The sequence below is a fragment of the Chrysemys picta genome, chromosome 11 (genome assembly GCF_011386835.1).
Source record: "Chrysemys picta bellii isolate R12L10 chromosome 11, ASM1138683v2, whole genome shotgun sequence".
Taxonomy (NCBI): domain Eukaryota; kingdom Metazoa; phylum Chordata; order Testudines; family Emydidae; genus Chrysemys; species Chrysemys picta.
This window is the reverse complement of record NC_088801.1, coordinates 69,807,676-69,827,572: the sequence shown is the minus strand read 5'-3', so window position 1 is coordinate 69,827,572 and position 19,897 is coordinate 69,807,676. Positions and strand designations below refer to the sequence as shown.

Sequence of the window (19,897 nt, the reverse complement as noted above, 5' to 3'; positions counted from 1 at the left end):
AAACCTCAAACACACCAACCAAGAAGTATGCAACAAACAGGAATGGTAATAAACTAATGGGTTTTGCTAACCTTGGCAATAGCTTGGGTAAACTACTTAAGGCTGCTAATGGATTGGCCAAACAAGTATTCAGAGAGATCCAGTGGATGACTACTTTTATATTAAAAAATCAACTTCACACTTTCAGTCTCAGGCTCCTTGCTGAATTACTAGAACAAGTTTAGATTCTTTTCACTTACCCCACCCCTCTTCCAGATCAGTAATTAACAGGGAGCAGTAAAGATCTGTTTACATACCATACCTCTGATAAAATCCCTTTCAGGATTGTCAGTGGATTCTCCATTTCTTTGATATTTTCAGTATCTTTCTGAACCTTCTCATTAGTCATCAGTTTGCTTTCTTCCTCCTGAAAAAGATCATTGATGGGGTCCTTACTACAAATCTATGGAAATAAAGATTAGTAAATACTATTATTTCAAACAGAGATGTGTATTTTTCCTTTTGCTTTCTAGCGCAGATTCTTTTCTTTTACTGAATTATGGGCACCCATGCGTAACTGCAGCAGTTAAATGTGGAGAAAATGTCATTGAAGAAGTCATATCAGACCACACGCACTTACTCGCCAACAGGGTTGGCATAGGGGCAGGCATCATATTGCTTGGCTGCTCCACTCCCACCTCCTTTTTTTAAATAAGCTTGGATACTCAGAGGCATCAAATACAATTTCCACACTGGATGGCAAAATACTTTGGTATGCAAGGCTGGCCCCATTACTGTTGTCTATAGAAGGCTCCTGATCACTCAGTTACTGCCCCTCCTAATTTCCACCCTTTCCTCACCCTCATGATGCAGCCTGTCAGATGAGATGACAAATATTAGATTCAAAGATTGCCAGTGCAGACAAGGTTCAGTGAACAGAAATTCCATGAGCTTTTACAGTGTAACAAAATAATGTTCGAAGAGGACTATCAAAACCTCTTACTGTATAGGACATTGACTTCTATAGATGCTGAAATCATTGGAAATTTTTGATATGGGCTGGCCAGCCTCACAGACAAAGCTGAAAGTTTAGCCTTCTAAACTTGGTAGGCCCCTTAAAGTCTAAATCCCTCTCTAAATCATATACTGCGACTTAACTCAGCGGGATAGCAAATAGACAACCAAATCTAGTCATAAGCTTTGATACAGTTTCCAGTCTCTGATTAGAAGAAATCATTCCTTGACTGAATAAAGGGTCTCTTCACATGAAATGAGTGCATGACAAAGGCCATGAAGGACAGCTTGAGTGAATGCCTCACTAGACTATTTTGTTGATACAAAGTGTACTTAATGCTTTAGTACAGTCTACATTAATACATCTCAAGGAATTGAAACTCGCCACGCAGGAGAAAAGCCATATAAAATGAGTGTTCTAGACTTACTTGCAATTGCCAATTTCCTAGTGCATCAACATCTTTGATATAAACATGGTAGTGTCCTCCATAGCAGCCACCTTTGTGTATAATAACAGAGAACAGCTCATACATGTACTCCGAATCCTCCAACTGAGTCTAAAACAAGAGGAAATTAATAAACCCTACAAGTCTTTTACACAATAACAAGGAGGATTTTACACTATGGACAAAATTTCAGGCGTTGTAGTGGGGAAAAAGATCGATCAATGCAGTTCTCTGTTATCCACCATTATTCCAGAGTTAGAGATACATTTGAACCAAGCCAAAGATGCATTTAACTACCTTATAAGTAAAATATTTTCAGTAACAGTGATTAACATAAAAGTATGTTTTATTCAAATACTGAAACATGCCAACTCGGCTGTCCCTGAAATTACTATTCATACTTAGTGAAGTATAGTTAGCGGCTCCATTAGCTAATATTGTGTTGAACATTTCAATTGAATGCTGTTGAAATCCTTTTGTTTGGAAACAAAAATGTTTATCATAAACAAGTTTATACCACTTATTCCTAGGCATAGTTGCAATTTTCTGGAAAGTTACAAGTAAATAGTTTAGGAGTTCTACGTTAAAAGTGACTTCTTGAGAAATGATGGTGGGGGGTGGGCAGTGATGAGCTGCCAAAATATTAACAACAGGTTCCCTCCTCCTCATCCCACGAGGGAGTCGTGGGTCGTCCCCCCCCCCCCCCCGGGAACCCTGCCCCATCCACCCCCCTTCCCTGTCCCCTGACTGCCCCCTGCCGCCCCATCCAACCACTCCTCTCATTCCTGATGGCCCCCCAGGACCCCTGCCCCATCCAACCACCCCTTCTTTCTGTCCCCGACTGCCCCTGGAACCCCTGCCCCTGACTGCCCCCCACCGCCCCATCCAAGCCCTGCTCCTTCCTGACTGCCCCCCCAGGACCCCTGCCCCCATTCAATCCCCCCGTTTCCTGCCCTCTGACCACCCCAACCCCATCCACCCCCCCACAACCCCCCGAACTCTCCTGCCCCCTTACCGAGCTGCCTGGAGCCGCTCGGCCAGGGCCGCGGGGCCCGAGCCAGGCTGGGGCCGGGCTGGGGCACTCAGCCAAGGCCGGGGCGCTGGGGCCTGGGACACTCGACCGGGGCTGGGGCGCTCGGCCCTGGGGTTCTTGGCCGGGGCGGCCAGAGCGCTCAGCCAGGGCTGGAGGGGCTGGGGCTGGAGCGCTCGGCATGGACTGGGCCAGGTCCAGGCCATAGCCACTCGGCTGGGACCGGGCCGGAGCCACTCGGCCGGCCGGCACTGGCACCACGGGGCCTGAGTTGGGCCGGGCCGGAGCTGCAGGGCCCGAGCCGGGGGCACATGGCTGGGGCGCTCTGCTGGGGCCAGGCCGGGGGTAGGCTGGGGCACTCAGCCAGGGCCAGGCCGGGGCCAGGCCAGAGGGGGCCAGGGACAGGCTGGAGGGAGCCGTTCGGCCGAGCTGGGCTGGGCTGAGCCGGTCCTCGCCCCACCTTCCTGGAGCCCCCATGCCCCAGTCTGCCTGCTGCTTCTTTCAGGCTTCCCGCGAACATCTGATTCGCTGGAAGCAGGGGAGGGGGAAGAGAAGGGGTGGAGTGTTCAGGGGAGGTGGGGGACGTGAGCTGGGGCCAGGGGCAGGGTGGACAGCTGCCCGAGCCTTTGTTAAATAAAGCCCTTTTAGAACTGGTTGTCCGGGAACAACCGGTTCTAAAAGAACTTCTAAATTTAACAACCGGCTCCAGCTCACCACTGGGGGTGGATGTCTAATTTCACTGGCCCCTCTAAAAGGCTTTGTTAACTCTGGAAACTTTGCGAAGCTTAACAAAAAAAACCTCACATGCAGCTTAACTTTTACAAAAATTAAATAAAAGCAAAATAATTATATGCTCCTCCCCCAAAGCTAATGTTGAAAAACCCTTCCTCAACTGCCAATTTGCAGAACTTTAAAGACCAAAACCATGGTGATTAAGATTTTAGGAAAGCAGACTTTAAAGTGTGTCTGCAGTAAGTATATTATTTACATAGTTTAAGGACTAAAGTTAATTACGTAAAGGCTTTGTTTTGTTAATAACTATGTTTTGGTTATATTAATATGACTATTCATCTGTATAGATTTCTAAGAGAATGCATAAACTATAAGGGTGTGGAAATATACAACTGAGTTTCTATATAATGCTATTAGATAATACCAACATAAAAATTAATGTAATGCAACAACTAACTTTCAGGTAATGAGGTTTTTGCATGGAAATGTTCAATTAAGTTTTATGCTATTACTGATTTTTCCCATTTGTCAGTACTACACAGAAAAGCTTTGTGTTCGCACCACAAAAGTTAGAGTTTCCAACACTATTAAAAGAGATCTCTTTTGGAAGGACAGATTGCAGACAGAGGGAAAGCCATACAGTTTCTCCTGCAAATAGCCTGTGACCTGACCAAAAAGGTAAAATGAAATATGGCTCATCCTGGAGATAAATTTCCCACATATTCAGCCAGAGAACAAATTAAGACAAAATTGTTCAAACCTGCTCACAAAAAGGCCTGAGGTTAATCCGGATAGGGAACGTATAGCAGCTTGTTTCCTTGTATCGTTCACACTTCTCAAAGTCAAAGTTAAACCTCAGGAGCGAGATAGTAAGAAAGGGAGGCAACTTACGTAGTTTAGCAGACTGTAAAATGAACAAAAAAGTTTTAAGTATGAGTTTATTACAGCAAAGAAGCAGCATGTCCTCCATTCTAAACACAACTCTCTCAGGCTGTCAGAAGAAAAGTTCCCCAAAAGGTTTCAATAGAAAGCAATCAGCCATTATGGATTTTGTAAGAGGATATCATTCATTAAAGAGAAGATTCCAAAGGTAATGACAATGGAAAGTAAAAATTCAAGCAAACTATGTAAGGGAGAAGTCTGGATAGCACATCAAAAGATGTATTTCACCACATTACATATTATGTGAAATGGTAAGTGTCGTAGGACAGATGAACAGTTAGTGACCTAGTTCTAGTAAGTGCCAACACAATCACTAGTCAATTCTTTGACACTTCCAAGAGAGACCCAAGTAATAAGTAGTAGATGCTATACCATCTTTTATTCAGACCCACTCCTTGACAAGTTGTCCAGTACTGCACTAGTCTAAATGTTTCTCTTTCCCTCTGACAGGTTGAGGTCCATCAGAGAAAAACCTTTGACTCCTTCGGGGAGGTCACACATACCAGTTTTGAGGGACAGAGCACACAGACAGCCTAAAGAGTTTACAGCCTGCTGAGATGAATGAAAGCAGTTTACCTTCTTTTCACTACCTTCTTTTAGAGGTGAATAATCCTGCCCTCTTCCACAGAGAGAAAGAAGTGCAATGCAGGAGTTGGGGGTACAATTAACGGCACAGGATGTGAGGAAAGGTTTAAGGAGCTTAAGCTGAGGAGGAACACTTCCTGGACAGCACAGAAGAGTCCTTTAGGACTCCACTGTGCAGTATGCTGGGCAGTGGGGATTCAGGGTCATGGGTGACTGATCCACTGCTACATTTCCCATCTTGTGCACTCTGCAGACATTTACAGTCAGATGATGTTGGTGTAAAATGCCACCAACAATGATCTGAGTCCAAGATTCAAGAATGAGGTGATTCTCTGCTTGTCTAGCACTTGTACAAGTGGAGTTACACTGATCTGCAAATTAAGCATACTTGACAAAAATAAAGACACCCTGATTTTTGGCATCAATGTTTGGACAAGATTGCTGGTTTGCACTTCAAATACAAAATTAACCCATTTCATATGTTCTATATTTTAAAAGTTAAAAGAAGCTTTCATATAGCGTACAAGATGCATTAAACATGTATGGTTCTCACCCTATAAGGGTAGCAAGTCAGCTTTTATAATAGTTAATCTGCCTGCTCAACACAGGGAAACTTGAGATTGTTTTCCCTTTTGCTGATCAGTGCATTTCCTACTCCTGGGGGAATTCTGTGCCAACAAATTAAAAATTCTGCACACGATATTTTAAAATTCTGCAAATTTTATTTGACAAAAACAGCACTACATAATCATGCCAGTTTCAATTTTGGTAATTTATTTCAAAATATAGCAAGTATATCTGTAACAATACAGACACAGAAAAATTCCCCCAGGAGTAGAGAGTTAAAGAAACCCTTATGACAACCCAGTTCCTGCTTCTCTGCTTCCCCACCCCCAGCCCAGACACTCACACCCCCTATCAGACAGCTGTGGGTCTCCCCCCCCCCCCCGGCACAGACACTAACAGACCCTACCTCCTAGAGCCCAGGGATCCAGAGGGAGAAACAGCCCAATGCTGGGTCCCAGGCTTGCACAGAGTTTCCTGCGCACCGCCACCTCCATCCTATAGGGTATGCTGGGAACTGCAACTGCTGGGAACCCTCCAGTTCCCTCCCCCTCCTGCTGGCCTTGTCTTCTATTTGCGAGCTGGGCTCTGACAGGTCCAACAGCCCCTAGTGTCAGTCAACATCTTTGCAGCCCATTTCTGTGGGAGGGGAAAAGGAAACTGCACGCACAACATTAATTTCTCCAAAATTCTGCATTGTGCAGTGATGCAGAATTCCCCCACAGCAAAGGATAGAAATGCTGGAGGCTCAAAGAGGTTCAGCCAATGCATTTACAACTATTTTACCCCCATGGAGGTGCAGACAGCCTCAGCACAGAATCAGGACCAGAAGAAGCATGAAAAGAGCAGAGTGTACTCCAGTTCCAAGATCAGAATATTGGTCAAAAAGCAGCTTCATGGTTCAGAAGGTATGTCTACACTGGGAAAACTTGGAAGTATATTTCTGCATTCGTCCAGATCCCCCACCAGCAAGAGTGGAAGTGCTAATGTACAGCAGGAACAGGCATTTAACAACCGGTTTAATCTAATTCTGTAAAAAGTGCTAGGAAACACTCCCATTTGCCGGGGAAATTTTAGTAGCCTTTGAGGAGAGGATTTGTCAAACCCTGCCCAGAGCCATCAGTCTTAACTAGAAAGTTAGATTCTTTCATAATCTACTTTTAACAAAATTGTTTGCACCAGCCAGTTGTGGCCTTCTGTTCTTCTCCAAGATGTTTAGCTGCAGCTTGTCCTGTCCATTCTTGCCTCCAACCACAATGGGGATTATTTTAAGGTGAGCGAAGAGATCTGTTCTTCCACACCGACAGACTCATTCAGAAAAACCTTATAATTTGCTAAGCCTGAATGAACACTTGGATGCTAACTCAGACTAAGCTATTATGTGTTGAAGTGGTGCTGTAAATCACTGGAAGATTATTACTGATGATGAATTGATATTTCATACTGCCCAAACCTTACCCCATCCATCCAGGAACTAGTAAGAAACTGCAACAATGTACATGTTAACACAAGACATAAATTTTTTAAACTATTCTTATACCGGGGGGGGGGGGGAGGGGAAGAGAAAAGAGAGGTCTTTTCACATGTTCTCCACTTAAGGTGACTGCTACGAGTTCATATGTTAATCAATTTGGCAGAGAATGCTAAAGCCCTCCCTCATGTAAAGTACCAATATCAATCTTCTCCAAATTCCTCAACTGCTGTCAAACTGGATGCTATGGACAAGGTAACCCATTACCTTTGCTGCTTCAACCAGTTTGTTGCACGCTCCACATCGGTACAAGTTATCATTTTCAAAATATTCCTCTTCCACATACATGTTCCACAGGGCCTCCTCCAAGCCAGATACATCCTTGACTGCCACCGTTAGATCTAAAAAATCCTCCTATACAACAGTACAGTAGAGAACAAAAGCCAATACGTTGTGTAAACGAGGCCAGATTTTGATATTTGGTATACTACAGCACATTTGCATGCAGACACAATAGCAGATTTGTTAAATATAAAGAAACACACTAATGTAAGTCATGCGTCTGGATTAAAGAAATCTCTCATCACTATTTCAGCAATACTAGTATTTGTAGGATTTAAAAAAAAAAAAAACTGTTTAATTCCTCTGTCATAATTTAGTTTTGTAAGAAGTCCTGGTTGTAAAAAACAGATTAAAAAAAGTAAAAATAGATGGTAAAACGTGAATGAAACAAATGGAGTTTCACTGTATTAACATCATTACTTACATCTTAATCATATCTACCATTGACGATACACAGTAACTCAGCTAGAAATTGCCATAGTGTTACTATTTTCTTCTGATGACTCATGCCCTCACTATAGCTTAGAAAATATCAGCCAAGACTCAGTATGAACAAATAAGCCTTGAATATTTTCCATGTGTTTAGAAGTCTGCAGAGTCCTAACCCATAAAAGCTGCATGGTTCCAATAAATTGATTATTAGCATGGTCAAAATATTTAATTAACTTGGAATATTTTGTGGGGTTAAGCAAGCATTTACATGTACAGAAAATTTAACATCTTCAATAAACCGTAACCTGCTTAACAAGTTGTCAACAATTTATGCTATTAAACACACACAAAGCCATCCTAGGAATTTACCTGTCTCTCACTGACATTCTTGCACTCCTTACAAACAATCTGGTTAACAACAGTCCCATGGTACAACCGATTAATAAGGTCATGGCCAGAAGTCCCCACAAGGGAAGTTTCCAAAGCACTGAACAGAATCCGATTTAACTCTTGTACATCATGTTGTCTCATCTCCTGCAAGACAACATAGGACACATTTTTTAAAAAAGGGTTTATTAGTGCAGGCTCCTGCTTTTCATATTATGATGACTAAAGCATTTTCTAAAAGCAATAATCAAAAGTTACATTAGAGACATAACAAACGCCTTAAAAGGAAGCAAGATACAATGTGAGAGTTGCCTACTACCAAGAGAGGAATAGTGTGCTAACTTAAAAGTTTGGTTCCCCCCCCCCCCTTCTTTCCAGCCTTAATTTACTTCCATTATTTATGCTACAAGCATGCATAACGTAAACCAGGTCATACACTCTACTCCCACTGAACTCAGTGGGACCATTCCCTTTCATAAAGTAAGTGCCTAATTATTTGAAGGACTTGGAGCCTTAAGTCATCAGGCAAACAGTATTGCTGCAAAAAATGAAAAACTACAGAAATATTTTAAAAATATATTTTATATCTGTAGAAACCCATTTTCTTATTCTCCATAGGAAATAGTCAATATGTGCTTTCAGTGGGGATGCAGGCAAAAAAAGAATAATATTTGCCAACTTAAAAATATATTTCCCCAGCTTGAAAAATTCTAAACTTTCTCACATGTCAAAATATTTCAAGTCTCCAAGAGTCATCCTCTTTCTCTTTTGGAAGAAACTCTTACAAGTTGTGTCCTTACAGATACCATACTGTACCTCATTGCTGTTCCATCCAAAGCTCTCAGTGAGGTCTGTTGTAGATGCAGCCTGCTGATCTAAGAGCAAAAGCTGAGCAAATAATCTTTGTAACTGTAATGGAATTATTCGAACCTAAATGTTTAAAAAAAAAAAAAAAAGGTTTCAGGAAGCAACTTCAAAACCAGTACTTTAAATAAAATGAATTAGGATTTAGCACAGAAGTGAGAATAAGCCACCATCAACCCAGTAGCACTTGTGTTCTAATTATAACTTGGCCTACTTCACAATTCTATAAACATGGATACATCTTTCCAAAAATCTACATTCATCCTTAAGTATCTCTGAGAAATTTAAATTCATTATTTCATACACAGAAAGAAAAACAATCATAATATAAACAGTAACTTTTGTATTTTGCACATTTTAGTACCTCAAAAAAACAAAAGAACATGGCCTTTGGAGATTTAATTAAATCATAGCTAGGACAGCTACCTATTGTAGCTTTGATTTACAGAGAAAACTCACTTCACCAACAACTTGCTTCTATCACTTTAAACAGAGAATACAGAAACAAAATCTGTGTTCCAATGCTAGTAAGCATTTTAAAAATAAAAATTAGGCACCATCCTGTAATGTCTTGTGCATAGGTAGACCACTACATCTGCGTGGCTCCAGAAGGATGCAGCAGTCCCACAAACAAGAAGTCACAGAATTGGAGCCTTAATTAGTAATAAAGAAAATATGGAACAGTACTGTACAAGTTTTGGGCCTGCTCTTGCTCCGACTGAAGTCAGAAGGACTTTTACTATTGGATTCTATGGGAGTAGGATCAAGATCTATAATATTATTGCAAAATAACTGGCGCACCGGCTTTCACCGGTGCACAAAACAGAATGCATTGACAAACCAAATTCTTGGCTTCACATAAATTATTATATTTCCCAGTATGGTCAGAAATTGTATTCCCTCTTGATTCAAACCCTCATTTTTCTGAATCAACCTACAGCAGAGGATAATAAGAGTAGATTTTAACACCTTTACATCAGGTTTATCGATATCTTCCAGAGAACCAAGTTCTTCAGGGCCTAGGGAAAACAGTGCTTCTGTAATGGAAAAGGAAACATGACTTTAAAATAAAGAAGCTTTACATTCATATGTATCGTATTTTAGTTTATTTGTATGAAAAGTTATCAAAAACATCCCTGGAAATCCTTAAGTATCTTAAGAAGTTTATTCCTGAAAGACATTTGCACTTTTTTGTACCAATTTATTTTCACCCCATCCAAATTAAATACCAATATTAAGAAACATACAAATGGTTAGATGTCTTGAAGAATTGCTTCTTCATAAGTTAATGGTTATGTGAAAAGTGAATGAGAGCCAATGGCCAAAGTGAAACTGCATCCTATTTTAAATAAGAAGTTATAAGCACATTTGTGTCTCTATGATGTGAATTATACATAAAATATCTAGACAGGATACATGTCTTTTTGCAGAAGTGAGAGATATTAACTTTATGGACCACCTGCTCTTTGTTTTCATCTTGGCTGCTACAGCTTATCTGGAGTGAACAGTGCTTTTGAAATTGGCTTTCCATTAGTAATGTTTTATAAATAACAACTGTCAGCAGAATTTCTAGTAAAATATTGTTAGTATGACATGTTGCTGGTAGAGACAAAAGCAGGGACTTTTGCTCTTTTGGACATTCAGAGAGCTTTCTACAGTTTTGACTGGACTTTCTCTGTTCTGATTGGTTATTTACTTCAATCCTACCCTCCGTCCACAGTCTCTCCACCTCAGCTTTACTCCATACCTGCCCCTCTTCTTTCCTGCCCTTCCCTTTTCTTTTATTCAGTGTATCCCTTCTTAAATGAACCCCCAAGAAGGGGGGGAAACGTGGAACAGAGTGTTTGCTACCATCACATCTTTCACTCTGCTAGTGTGTTCTACTCCTCCCTCCACTCTGGGTCTGTCTGGTCTATTTAGCTTGACAGCTCTTTGGAGGGAAGGACTGTCTTCTTCTCTGTGTTTGTACAGTAGCCGGCACAATGGGGTTGGCCCTTAGGCACTACTGTAATAAACATGGTTAATTTTAAAGTTACTTTAGAAAGTTATATTTTAAGATACAGTACCTCTAAATTCTGGCGTGAAATGCAAAGTCTGGAGAAGGGAATTGAGGTAGCAGGTTCCGCCCTGATTTTTGATACCACTTAATTTGGTGAACTCCCTTGGAGCGGGAGGCTCGGTATCTTTGGACTTTGATTTCTTCCCTTTTCCACATTGATTATTTGACACAAAGGAAAAGTCCTCTTCAAATAAGTCTCCAAACATTGTGAAGCCACAGTATAGTCCTTCAGAGATCCAACCTAAATCACCACTTAGCACAAAAACTGCAATATTAATTGGTTATGCAGTACATGCTAATTGAATCTTGAGCATTGTATTTTCAAAAGTTCTCAGCCTGGGCCTAACTATGTCACCACTGATATCACTGATGCCTCCATTCTACCTAGTCATCTATTATAAATCACAAAAATAAACTTTTAGCTATAAAACAAGATAATCTTAAAGTTTTTATTGTTTTTGTACTTTTTAATGTCCACAGAGTTCGGTTCCCAGACCTTTTGTAATTTTATTCCAATCTTAGCAACCAAAGCCTTGTCTATACACAAACTTGCACCAAAATACCAGCTTTTATTTATACTGTTGCGGTTTAGTTGCAAGTCTGTACACGATACTTATTTTGGAATAAAAAACACCCTATTTTGATTTTGGTAAAAACAGGGCACGTCTTCCAAAACAAGAGGGTCCATGCACAGACTTGTAACCAAACAACAAACGGTATCAATCAAAACCAATGTAGTTAGTTGGATGCAAGAACGTGGTGCTTGAAAGTGTGTGTTTAGACAGCGCCAAGCCAATGTAATTAGGCTTGGCAGAATATGATTTTTTATTTTTGTTACAATTTCGACAGAGAACATCATTTTAAAGCCCCCTCCCCCATGTTTATCTATTTTGTGCTCGCGGTTGCACAAAATCATGGGTTTTAACAAGCACTTTCCCCGGGTTTTCCGGGGGGAGGTGTTCATTCACAGTTGTAGGGCCGTAGGGGGAGGGAGGCCTGAAATCCCCCCCGCAGCCCAGCCACAATCCCTGCACCGTGCTGGGCAGGTAGGACGCAAACGCCCCGCTGAGCTGCAGCTTCCCCGCCGTGGCCCCGCCCGCGCGTTGGGGGGGGGGGTGTCTCCGCCCCTCCCCCACACGGCAGGGGGCTCCGACGGTGAGTCCCCATCCCCGCTCACCGCTCACTGCCGGGACGTGGAGCCACACTTGAGGTGACACCAGAACCGCCGCCAGCTCGCTGCCGCCATGGTTGTTTTGGCTTCGTTGTCAGCCGGCTCCCGCGGGGCCCGCTGGGAGTTGGAGTCTTGCCCTCCGCACCGCCGCCTCCCGCAGCCCGGACTACAACTCCCACAAGCCACCAGGCCACGCGCCGGCTAGAGACAACGGCCACCAACCAACCCCTCGGCGTCCGCTAGGGAAACTGTGGGTGGCCCCACTTCACTTTCGGTAGCGGCATATGACCGGAAGCGGTGGGCGCAACGCCTTCTGGGAGGTGTAGTTGACTAGGAGTGGGTGCCCCAAGGCCCTCTGTAGTTGCCTGGGAGTAGTTACCGCATTACCTGCTGGGAGATGTAGTCTCTCTAGCGAAAGGTGGCTACTCTGTGAGAATTAATCTAATGGGGAATTTTTTCCAAAAATGTGGTACAAAGACTCATAAAATGCCACCCATCCCTTCTCAACACAGGCGATGATTTTTTAAATATATAAAAACGTCTGGAAAATACGGACGTATGATAACCCTACCCACTGCCCCCTCTCCTCTTGGTGTGTCAGCTCGCTCAGCCTGCGGATTGCAACCCCCCGTGCTGCTGCAACCCTACGCCCCATGGCTAGGAGCGGTGGTGTCTCTGCAGCCAGCTGCTGGTGCGGGGACCCGGGGCCGCTTCTCCCTCCTCTGAGCATCCCCCGCGGCTCTGGCAGAGCCTCAGTCTCCCCCCTCCGTCCCAGCCGTGCAAGGAGCCCCCCCGCCAGCAGTCCGTGCAGCCGGGGCTGCCTCCCCCCCCGGCGGAGCCACTGCCCGGGGGCGGGTCCGGGCGCAGGGGAAAGTTTCTCGGCGCGCGGGGCGGCTCCCGGGAGACCGAACTCCTCCACCTGGGAAGGGCCCTTCCCAGCGCCTCCCGCAGCCTGAGCTGCCGCAGCCTCGCCGGGTCCGGCTGGGAGCAGAGTGGAGGCTCCCCTGAGGGAGGTGAAGGGTGTGGGACTCTGAGGTGGGGGGGGGATTCTGAGGGTAGGGGGCTATGCGGGGGGGCTCTGAGGCAGGGGCTGTGGAGAGTGGGGGGCTGTGGAGGGGTTGGGCTGTGGGAGGAGGTGGGGAAATGAAGGGTAGGGATTATGGAGGGAGGTGAAGGGGCGGACTGAGGTGGGGGCGCTGTGGAAGGTGGGGGCTATGGGAGGGTGGGGGGCTCCGAGGCAGGGGCTGTGGACAGGGGGGGCTGCGGAGGGCAGGCTCTCAGGAGTGGGGGCACTGAGGCAGGAGAAGGCTGAGGATGGGCCCTGTGGAGAGTGGGTGGCTCTGGGGTAGGCCTGGGGGGTCTGGTGGGCGGGCAGGAGGCGGCTCTGGGGTGAGGCCTGGGGGGGTCTGGCGGGCGTGAGGCAGCTCTGAGGTGAGGCCTGGGGGGGGTCCGGAGGCAGCTCTGGGGTAGGGTTACCATATGTCCAGATTTTCCCGGACATGTCCGGCTTTTTGGTCCTCAAATCCCCGTCCGGGAGGAATTTCCAAAAAGCCGGACATGTCCGGGAAAATAGGGAGGCATGGTAAGGAGACCGCCTCCTCCCCGGGCTCCAACTTTCCCGGCTCCCACTGCTCTCCACCACAGCGGGGGCTGAAGCAACTTCCCCAGCGCAGCAGCAGCCAGGGGGCGGGAGGGAGGAGGGGGAATGTGGGGTGCTCAGGGGAGGGGGCGGAGTTGAGGTGGGGAAGGGGTGGGGTTGGGGCAGGGCTAGGGGTCCGTGGAGTGTCCTCTTTTTGCAGTATTGAAATATGGTAACCCTATTGAAACTAGATTCTATCAAAACACCCGTGTTGCCAAGTCCTGCAGTGTTATCATGAGTCTTGTGATATTTAGTGATTTTCTTAACAACTCAGTTCCTGGAGTTGGAAGGTTGCAGTAGAATCTCCTCCCCCCCCCCCCGCAAAAAAAAAAAAGCCAGTGGGAGAGTTTTCTAGCACTGGAGCTTGGAGGCAGAGCTTGAAAGCGAGAAGTAAATATACCAGAAGGCAAATAAAATGTTTGTTTATTTTTAAATAATGGTTTTTAATCCAATCTCATGATTTTGGGACACCTGTCTTGTAATTTTTCAGTACAGGGCCTTGGCAATAATCAACGGCTGACAATGTGCTCTGTGCTGTTCAAAATGCAGGAATAAAGATGGTCCCTGCTCCAGAGAGGTTATAATGCTGAAGGAGTTTGCAGTGTAGAATCTTCGATTTACTAGCAAAGGCTATTCCAAAACAATCCACAGGATGAAAGGCCCAGGGAAGCAGAGCAGTTAATGGGAGCAGAGGGAAACCTTCCCATAGTTGGGACCCTCCTTCCAGATGGTGCTGGGGTTGCCTTTCACACTGAGAGGTAACCTCTCCGGGGGAGGGAATTCCAGTTGCTAGGAAAAGGCAGGTGTTAGTAATGGGAGATTCGATCATTAGAAACGTAGCTGGGTTTGTGATGACCGGGAGAACCGTATGGTGACTTGCCTGCCTGCTGCGAAGGTTGTGGATCTCTCGAGGCATCTAAAACAGACTTATGTGTAGTGCTGGGGAGGAGCCAGTGGTCGTAGTACGTGTAGGTACCAATGACATAGGGAAGGGTAGGAGAGATGTCCTGGAGGCCAAATTTAGGCTGCTAGAGAAGAGACTGAAATCCAGGACCTCTATGGTGGCATTCTCAGAAATGCTCCCAGTTCCACGCGCAGGGCCAGGTAGGCAGGCAGAGTTTCAGAGTCTCAATGTGTGGATGAGACGATGGTGTAGAGAGGAGGGGTTTACATTCATTAGGAACTGGGGAAACTTTTGGGATGGGGGGGGCCTATACAGGAGAGATGGGCTCCACCTAAACCAAAGTGGAATCAGACTGCTGGCACTAAACATTAAAAAGGTTGTAGAGCAGTTTTTAAACTAGGAGATGGGGGAAAGCCGACTGCTGCAGAGGAGCATGTGGCTCGGACAGAGACTTCTCTTAGGGGAGAGTCTAATGATAGAAGAAGAACAGGAGGACTTGTGGCACCTTAGAGACTAACAAATTTATTAGAGCATAAGCTTTCGTGGACTACAGCCCACTTCTTCGGATGCATATATGCATCCGAAGAAGTGGGCTGTAGTCCACGAAAGCTTAGTCCACGAAAGCTTATGCTCTAATAAATTTGTTAGTCTCTAAGGTGCCACAAGTCCTCCTGTTCTTCTTTTTGCGGATACAGACTAACACGGCTGCTACTCTGAAACCTTCTAATGATAGAGAATCTCCAGGTTATAGTCAGGAGCAGAGGAAGGAAGAGGATAATGTAAGGGCCAGATCAGATGATAAACATTCACATAAAAAAGAATCTGACACATCAGAAAAGGGCAGACAAATAAACAATGACAAGTTTTTAAAGTGCTTGTACACAAGTTCTAGAAGTCTAAATAATAAGATGGGTGAACTAGAGTGCCTTGTGATAAAGGAGGATATTGATATAATAGGCATCACAGAAACCTGGTGGACTGAGAGCAATCGATGGGACACAATCATTCCGGGGTACAAAATATATCGGAAGGACAGAACAGGTCATGCGGGGGGGGGGGGTGGGGGGGGGGGGGGACGGGGCGAGTGGCACTATATGTGAAAGAAAATGTAGAATCAAATGAAGTAAAAATCTTAAGTGAATCCATAGAAATTTCATGCTCTAATAAGAATATAACATTAGGGATCTATTATAGACCACCTATCAGGACAGTGATAGTGATGATGAAATGCTAAGGGAAATTAGAGAAACTATCAAAATTAAGAACTCAATAATAGTGGGGGATTTAAATTATCCCCATATTGACTGGGAACATTTCACTTCAGGACGAAATGCAGAGATAAAATTTCTCGATACTTTAAATGACTGCTTCATGGAGCAGCTGGTACAGGAACCCACAAGGAGAGAGGCAACTCTAGGTTTAGTCCTGAGTGGAGCGCAGGAGCTGGTCCAAGAGGTAACCATAACAGGACCGCTTGGAAATAGTGACCATAATACAATAGCATTCAACATCCCTGTGGTGGGAAGAACATCTCAACAGCCCAACATTGTGGCATTTAATTTCAAAAGGGGGAACTATGCAAAAATGAGGGGGTTAGTTAAACAGAAGTTAAAAAGTACAGTGACTAAAGTGAAATCCCTGCAAGCTGCATGGGCGCTTTTTAAAGACACCATAATAGAGGCCCAACTTCAATGTAAACCCCAAATTAAGAAACAGTAAAAGAACTAAAAAAGAGCCACCATGGCTTAACAACCATGTAAAAGAAGCAGTGAGAGATAAAAAGACTTCCTTTAAAAAGTGGAAGTCAAATCTTAGTGAGGCAAATAGAAAGGAGCATAAACACTGCCAAATTAAGTGCAAGAATGTAATAAGAAAAGCCAAAGAGGAGTTTGAAGAACGGCTAGCCAAAAACTCCAAATGTAATAACAAAATGTTTTTAAGTACATCAGAAGCAGGAAGCCTGCTAAACAACCAGTGGGGACCCTTGATGATCGAGATACAGAAGAAGCGCTTAAAGATGATAAAGTCATTGCGGAGAAACTAAATGGATTCTTTGCTTCAGTCTTCACGGCTGAGGATGTTAGGGAGATTCCCAAACCTGAGCCGACTTTTGTAAGTGACAAATCTGAGGAACTGTCACAGATTGAAGTGTCACTAGGTTTTGGAATTAATTGATAAACTTAACATTAACAAGTCACCGGGACTAGATGGCATTCACCCAAGAGTTCTGAAAGAACTCAAATGTGAAGTTGCGGAACTATGGTTTGTAACCTGTCCTTTAAATCAGCTTCTGTACCCAGTGACTGAAAGTTAGCTAATGTAACGCCAATATTTAAAAAGGGCTCTAGAAGTGATCCCGGCAATTACAGATCGGTAAGTCTAGCTTCGGTACCAGGCAAATTAGTCGAAACAATAGTTAAGAATAAAATTGTCAGACACATAGAAAAACAAACTATTGAGCAATAGTCAACATGGTTTCTGTAAAGGGAAATCATGTCTTACTAATCTATTAGAGTTGTTTGAAGGGATCAACAAACATGTGGACAAGGGGGATCCAGTGAACATAGTGTACTTAGATTTCCAGAAAGCCTTTGACAAGGTCCCTCACCAAAGGCTATTACGTAAATTAAGCTGTCATGGGATAAAAGGGAAGGTCCTTTCATGGATTGAGAACTGGTTAAAAGACAGGGAACAAAGGGTAGGAATAAATGGTAAATTTTCAGAATGGAGAGGGGTAACTAGTGGTGTTCCCCAAAGATCAGTCTTTGGACCAATCCTATTCAACTTATTCATAAATGAGCTGGAGAAAGGGGTAAAAAGTGAGGTGGCAAAGTTTGCAGATGATACTAAACTGCTCAAGATAGTTAAGACCAAAGCAGACTGTGACGAACTTCAAAAAGATCTCACAAAACTAAGTGATTGGGCAACAAAATGGCAAATGAAATTTAATGTGGATAAATGTAAAGTAATGCACACTGGAAAAAAATAACCCCAACTTATACATACAATATGATGGGGGCTAATTTAGCTACAACAAGTCAGGAAAAAGATCTCGGAGTCATTGTGGATAGTTCTCTGAAGATGTCCGCGCAGTGTGCAGAGGCGGTCAAAAAAGCAAACAGGATGTTAGGAATCATTAAAAAGGAGATAGAGAATAAGACTGAGAATATATTATTGCCCTTATATAAATCGATGGTACGCCCACATCTCGAATACTGCATACAGATGTGGTCTCCTCATCTCAAAAAAGATATACCGGCACTAGAAAAGTTTCAGAAACGGGCAACTAAAATGATGAGGGGGTTGGAACGGGTCCCATATGAGGAGAGATTAAAGAGGCTAGGACTCTTCAGCTTGGAAAAGAGGAGACTAAGGAGGGATATGATAGAGGTATATAAAATCATGAGTGATGTGGAGAAAGTGGATAAGGAAAAGTTATTTACTTATTCCCATAATACAAGAACTAGGGGTCACCAAATGAAATTAATAGGCAGCAGGTTTAAAATAAATACAAAGAAGTTCTTCACGCAGCGCACAGTCAACTTGTGGAAATCCTTACCTGAGGAGGTTGTGAAGACTAGGACTATAACAGCATTTAAAAGAGAACTGGGTAAATTCATGGAGGTTAAGTCCATTAATGGCTATTAGCCATGATGGGTAAGGACTGGTATCCTTAGCCTCTGTTTGTCAGAGGATGGAGATGGATGGCAGGAGAGAGATCACTTTATCATTGCCTGTTAGGTCCACTCCCTCTGGGGCACCTGGCATTGGCCACTGTTGGTAGACAGGATACTGGGCTAGATGGACCTTTGGTCTGACCCGATACGGCCGTTCTTATGTTCTTATTATGTTAAAACACCTCCCCTCAAGCAATGCTGCTCCCATTATTAGACCCCATCCCCTTAAACAATACTGCACAGCAAAACAATTCTCCTTCCCTTAAAATAATACTTACTCTTCCTATCACCCATGCTGCCCCTACCTATTTGTTCCTCTCCTGCTAGCACAGGGCCTCCCAGCTCCTCCACTCACCCCTTGGCCCCCGTGTGTCGTACCCTACCCTTAAAATAGCAGGTTTCAGAGTAGCAGCCGTGTTAGTCTGTATCCGCAAAAAGAACAGGAGTACTTGTGGCACCTTAGAGACTAACAAATTTATTAGAGCATAAGCTTTCGTGGACTACAGCATCCGAAGAAGTGGGCTGTAGTCCACGAAAGCTTATGCTCTAATAAATTTGTTAGTCTCTAAGGTGCCACAAGTACTCCTGTTCTTCTTAAAATAGCAGCAGCTCAGAGGCTCAGCCAGTGGACTCCTTTGCCTGCTGAAAATCTGCCAGTTCCCAAATCTGTTCCACCTCTCCTATTGTGTTGCAGGAACTGTTGTCCCTGGACTCCTCTACTCAGCACTGCCCAAGAGGAAGAAATGACCAGTCATCTCAGGGTTCAAGTGAAACCCACAGATTCCTGATGTAAGCAGAGTCTGAATGAGCTCTCCTCTGACTCAGTAGTGAGCTGTGGAAAAGACTTCAGGAGCTGATCTCGTTTGCATGGACACACCCACGCTGCCTACCTATGTGCTCAGCATGATGGGATTGCTTGCCCAAATGATCACTTGTGGGTAGTGTTGGATCCCAAGGGTTATTATCCTTGTTGTGTGAACCGAGGACAGCAGAACTGTACCTGACATACCCTGATGGAAGGACTCACCCTCAACTGAATGGCACTCTCTAGGCAGGGGACATGGGTTCCAAAGCCCAATGAGTTGAGAGTGTGTGGTGTGGTGTCTCTTTAAGGATACTTCCTATTTTCATGATATAATAAGAGGGTTAGTTTAGACTCAATTGGGATTCTTGTTATATGCTGCAGAGCTGAAATTACTGGTATCTAGGTATAAGTATTAGACCTACTTTAGGATAGTGTCTCTATTGCAAGAGACTGCCCAGTATGCACTAGCTGTGAGGCTCTCCCACTAACAGCTGAAATTGCTGAGAGCTGTGTTAAAGGGAGGGGCTTTGAAGATATCTTGGTGAGTGGCTAGCCAGGTGGCTGGTGGAGAGGAATGGCAAGTGGCCAGCAGGGCGGCTGGTGGAGAGAGTCAGAGCAGAGCCCTGCAGAGAGGCGTGGCAATCAGCCATTGGGGTGACAAGCGAGTGCCAGAGCAGCTTGCTCTGGAGTGTGTAAGGTGCTTCCTTTCTCCCCCCATTCCACACAGGGTGGGAGATGAACTCTGCAGATGAACCTCTGAACTCTGGGGCTGCACTGGCCAAGGACAGCAACTGTGAGTGGAGTGCAGAGAAGGGATGGGCATGTTAAAGGGTCTTTTGGCTTGCTGGGGGAAG

The 19,897-nt window shown here is 44.4% G+C and overlaps 1 protein-coding gene across 23 annotated transcripts in view; it reads right to left on the bottom strand.

Annotated features, from left to right (window-relative positions):
* The window catches only part of TRAF3IP1 (TRAF3 interacting protein 1), a 225,439-nt gene extending 213,171 nt beyond the window's left edge, over positions 1-12,268 (bottom strand). For 5 of the 23 annotated variants that reach the window (XR_010591402.1, XR_010591405.1, XR_010591403.1 and 2 more), the window contains exons 1-9: positions 12,025-12,151; positions 10,855-11,099; positions 9,758-9,825; positions 8,741-8,854; positions 7,907-8,071; positions 7,031-7,177; positions 3,962-4,105; positions 1,422-1,550; positions 302-442 (exon numbers count right to left, since the gene is read on the bottom strand). Coding sequence is in view for 18 of the 23 variants with exons in the window: in XM_065561149.1 (XP_065417221.1) it covers positions 302-442; positions 1,422-1,550; positions 3,962-4,105; positions 7,031-7,177; positions 7,907-8,071; positions 8,741-8,854; positions 9,758-9,825; positions 10,855-11,053 (1,107 nt within the window). In the remaining 5 variants the exon portion in view is untranslated. The other 18 variants (XR_010591404.1, XM_065561147.1, XM_065561157.1 and 15 more) reach the window with 17 other exon arrangements.
* Between the last annotated feature and the right edge of the window lie 7,629 nt (positions 12,269-19,897).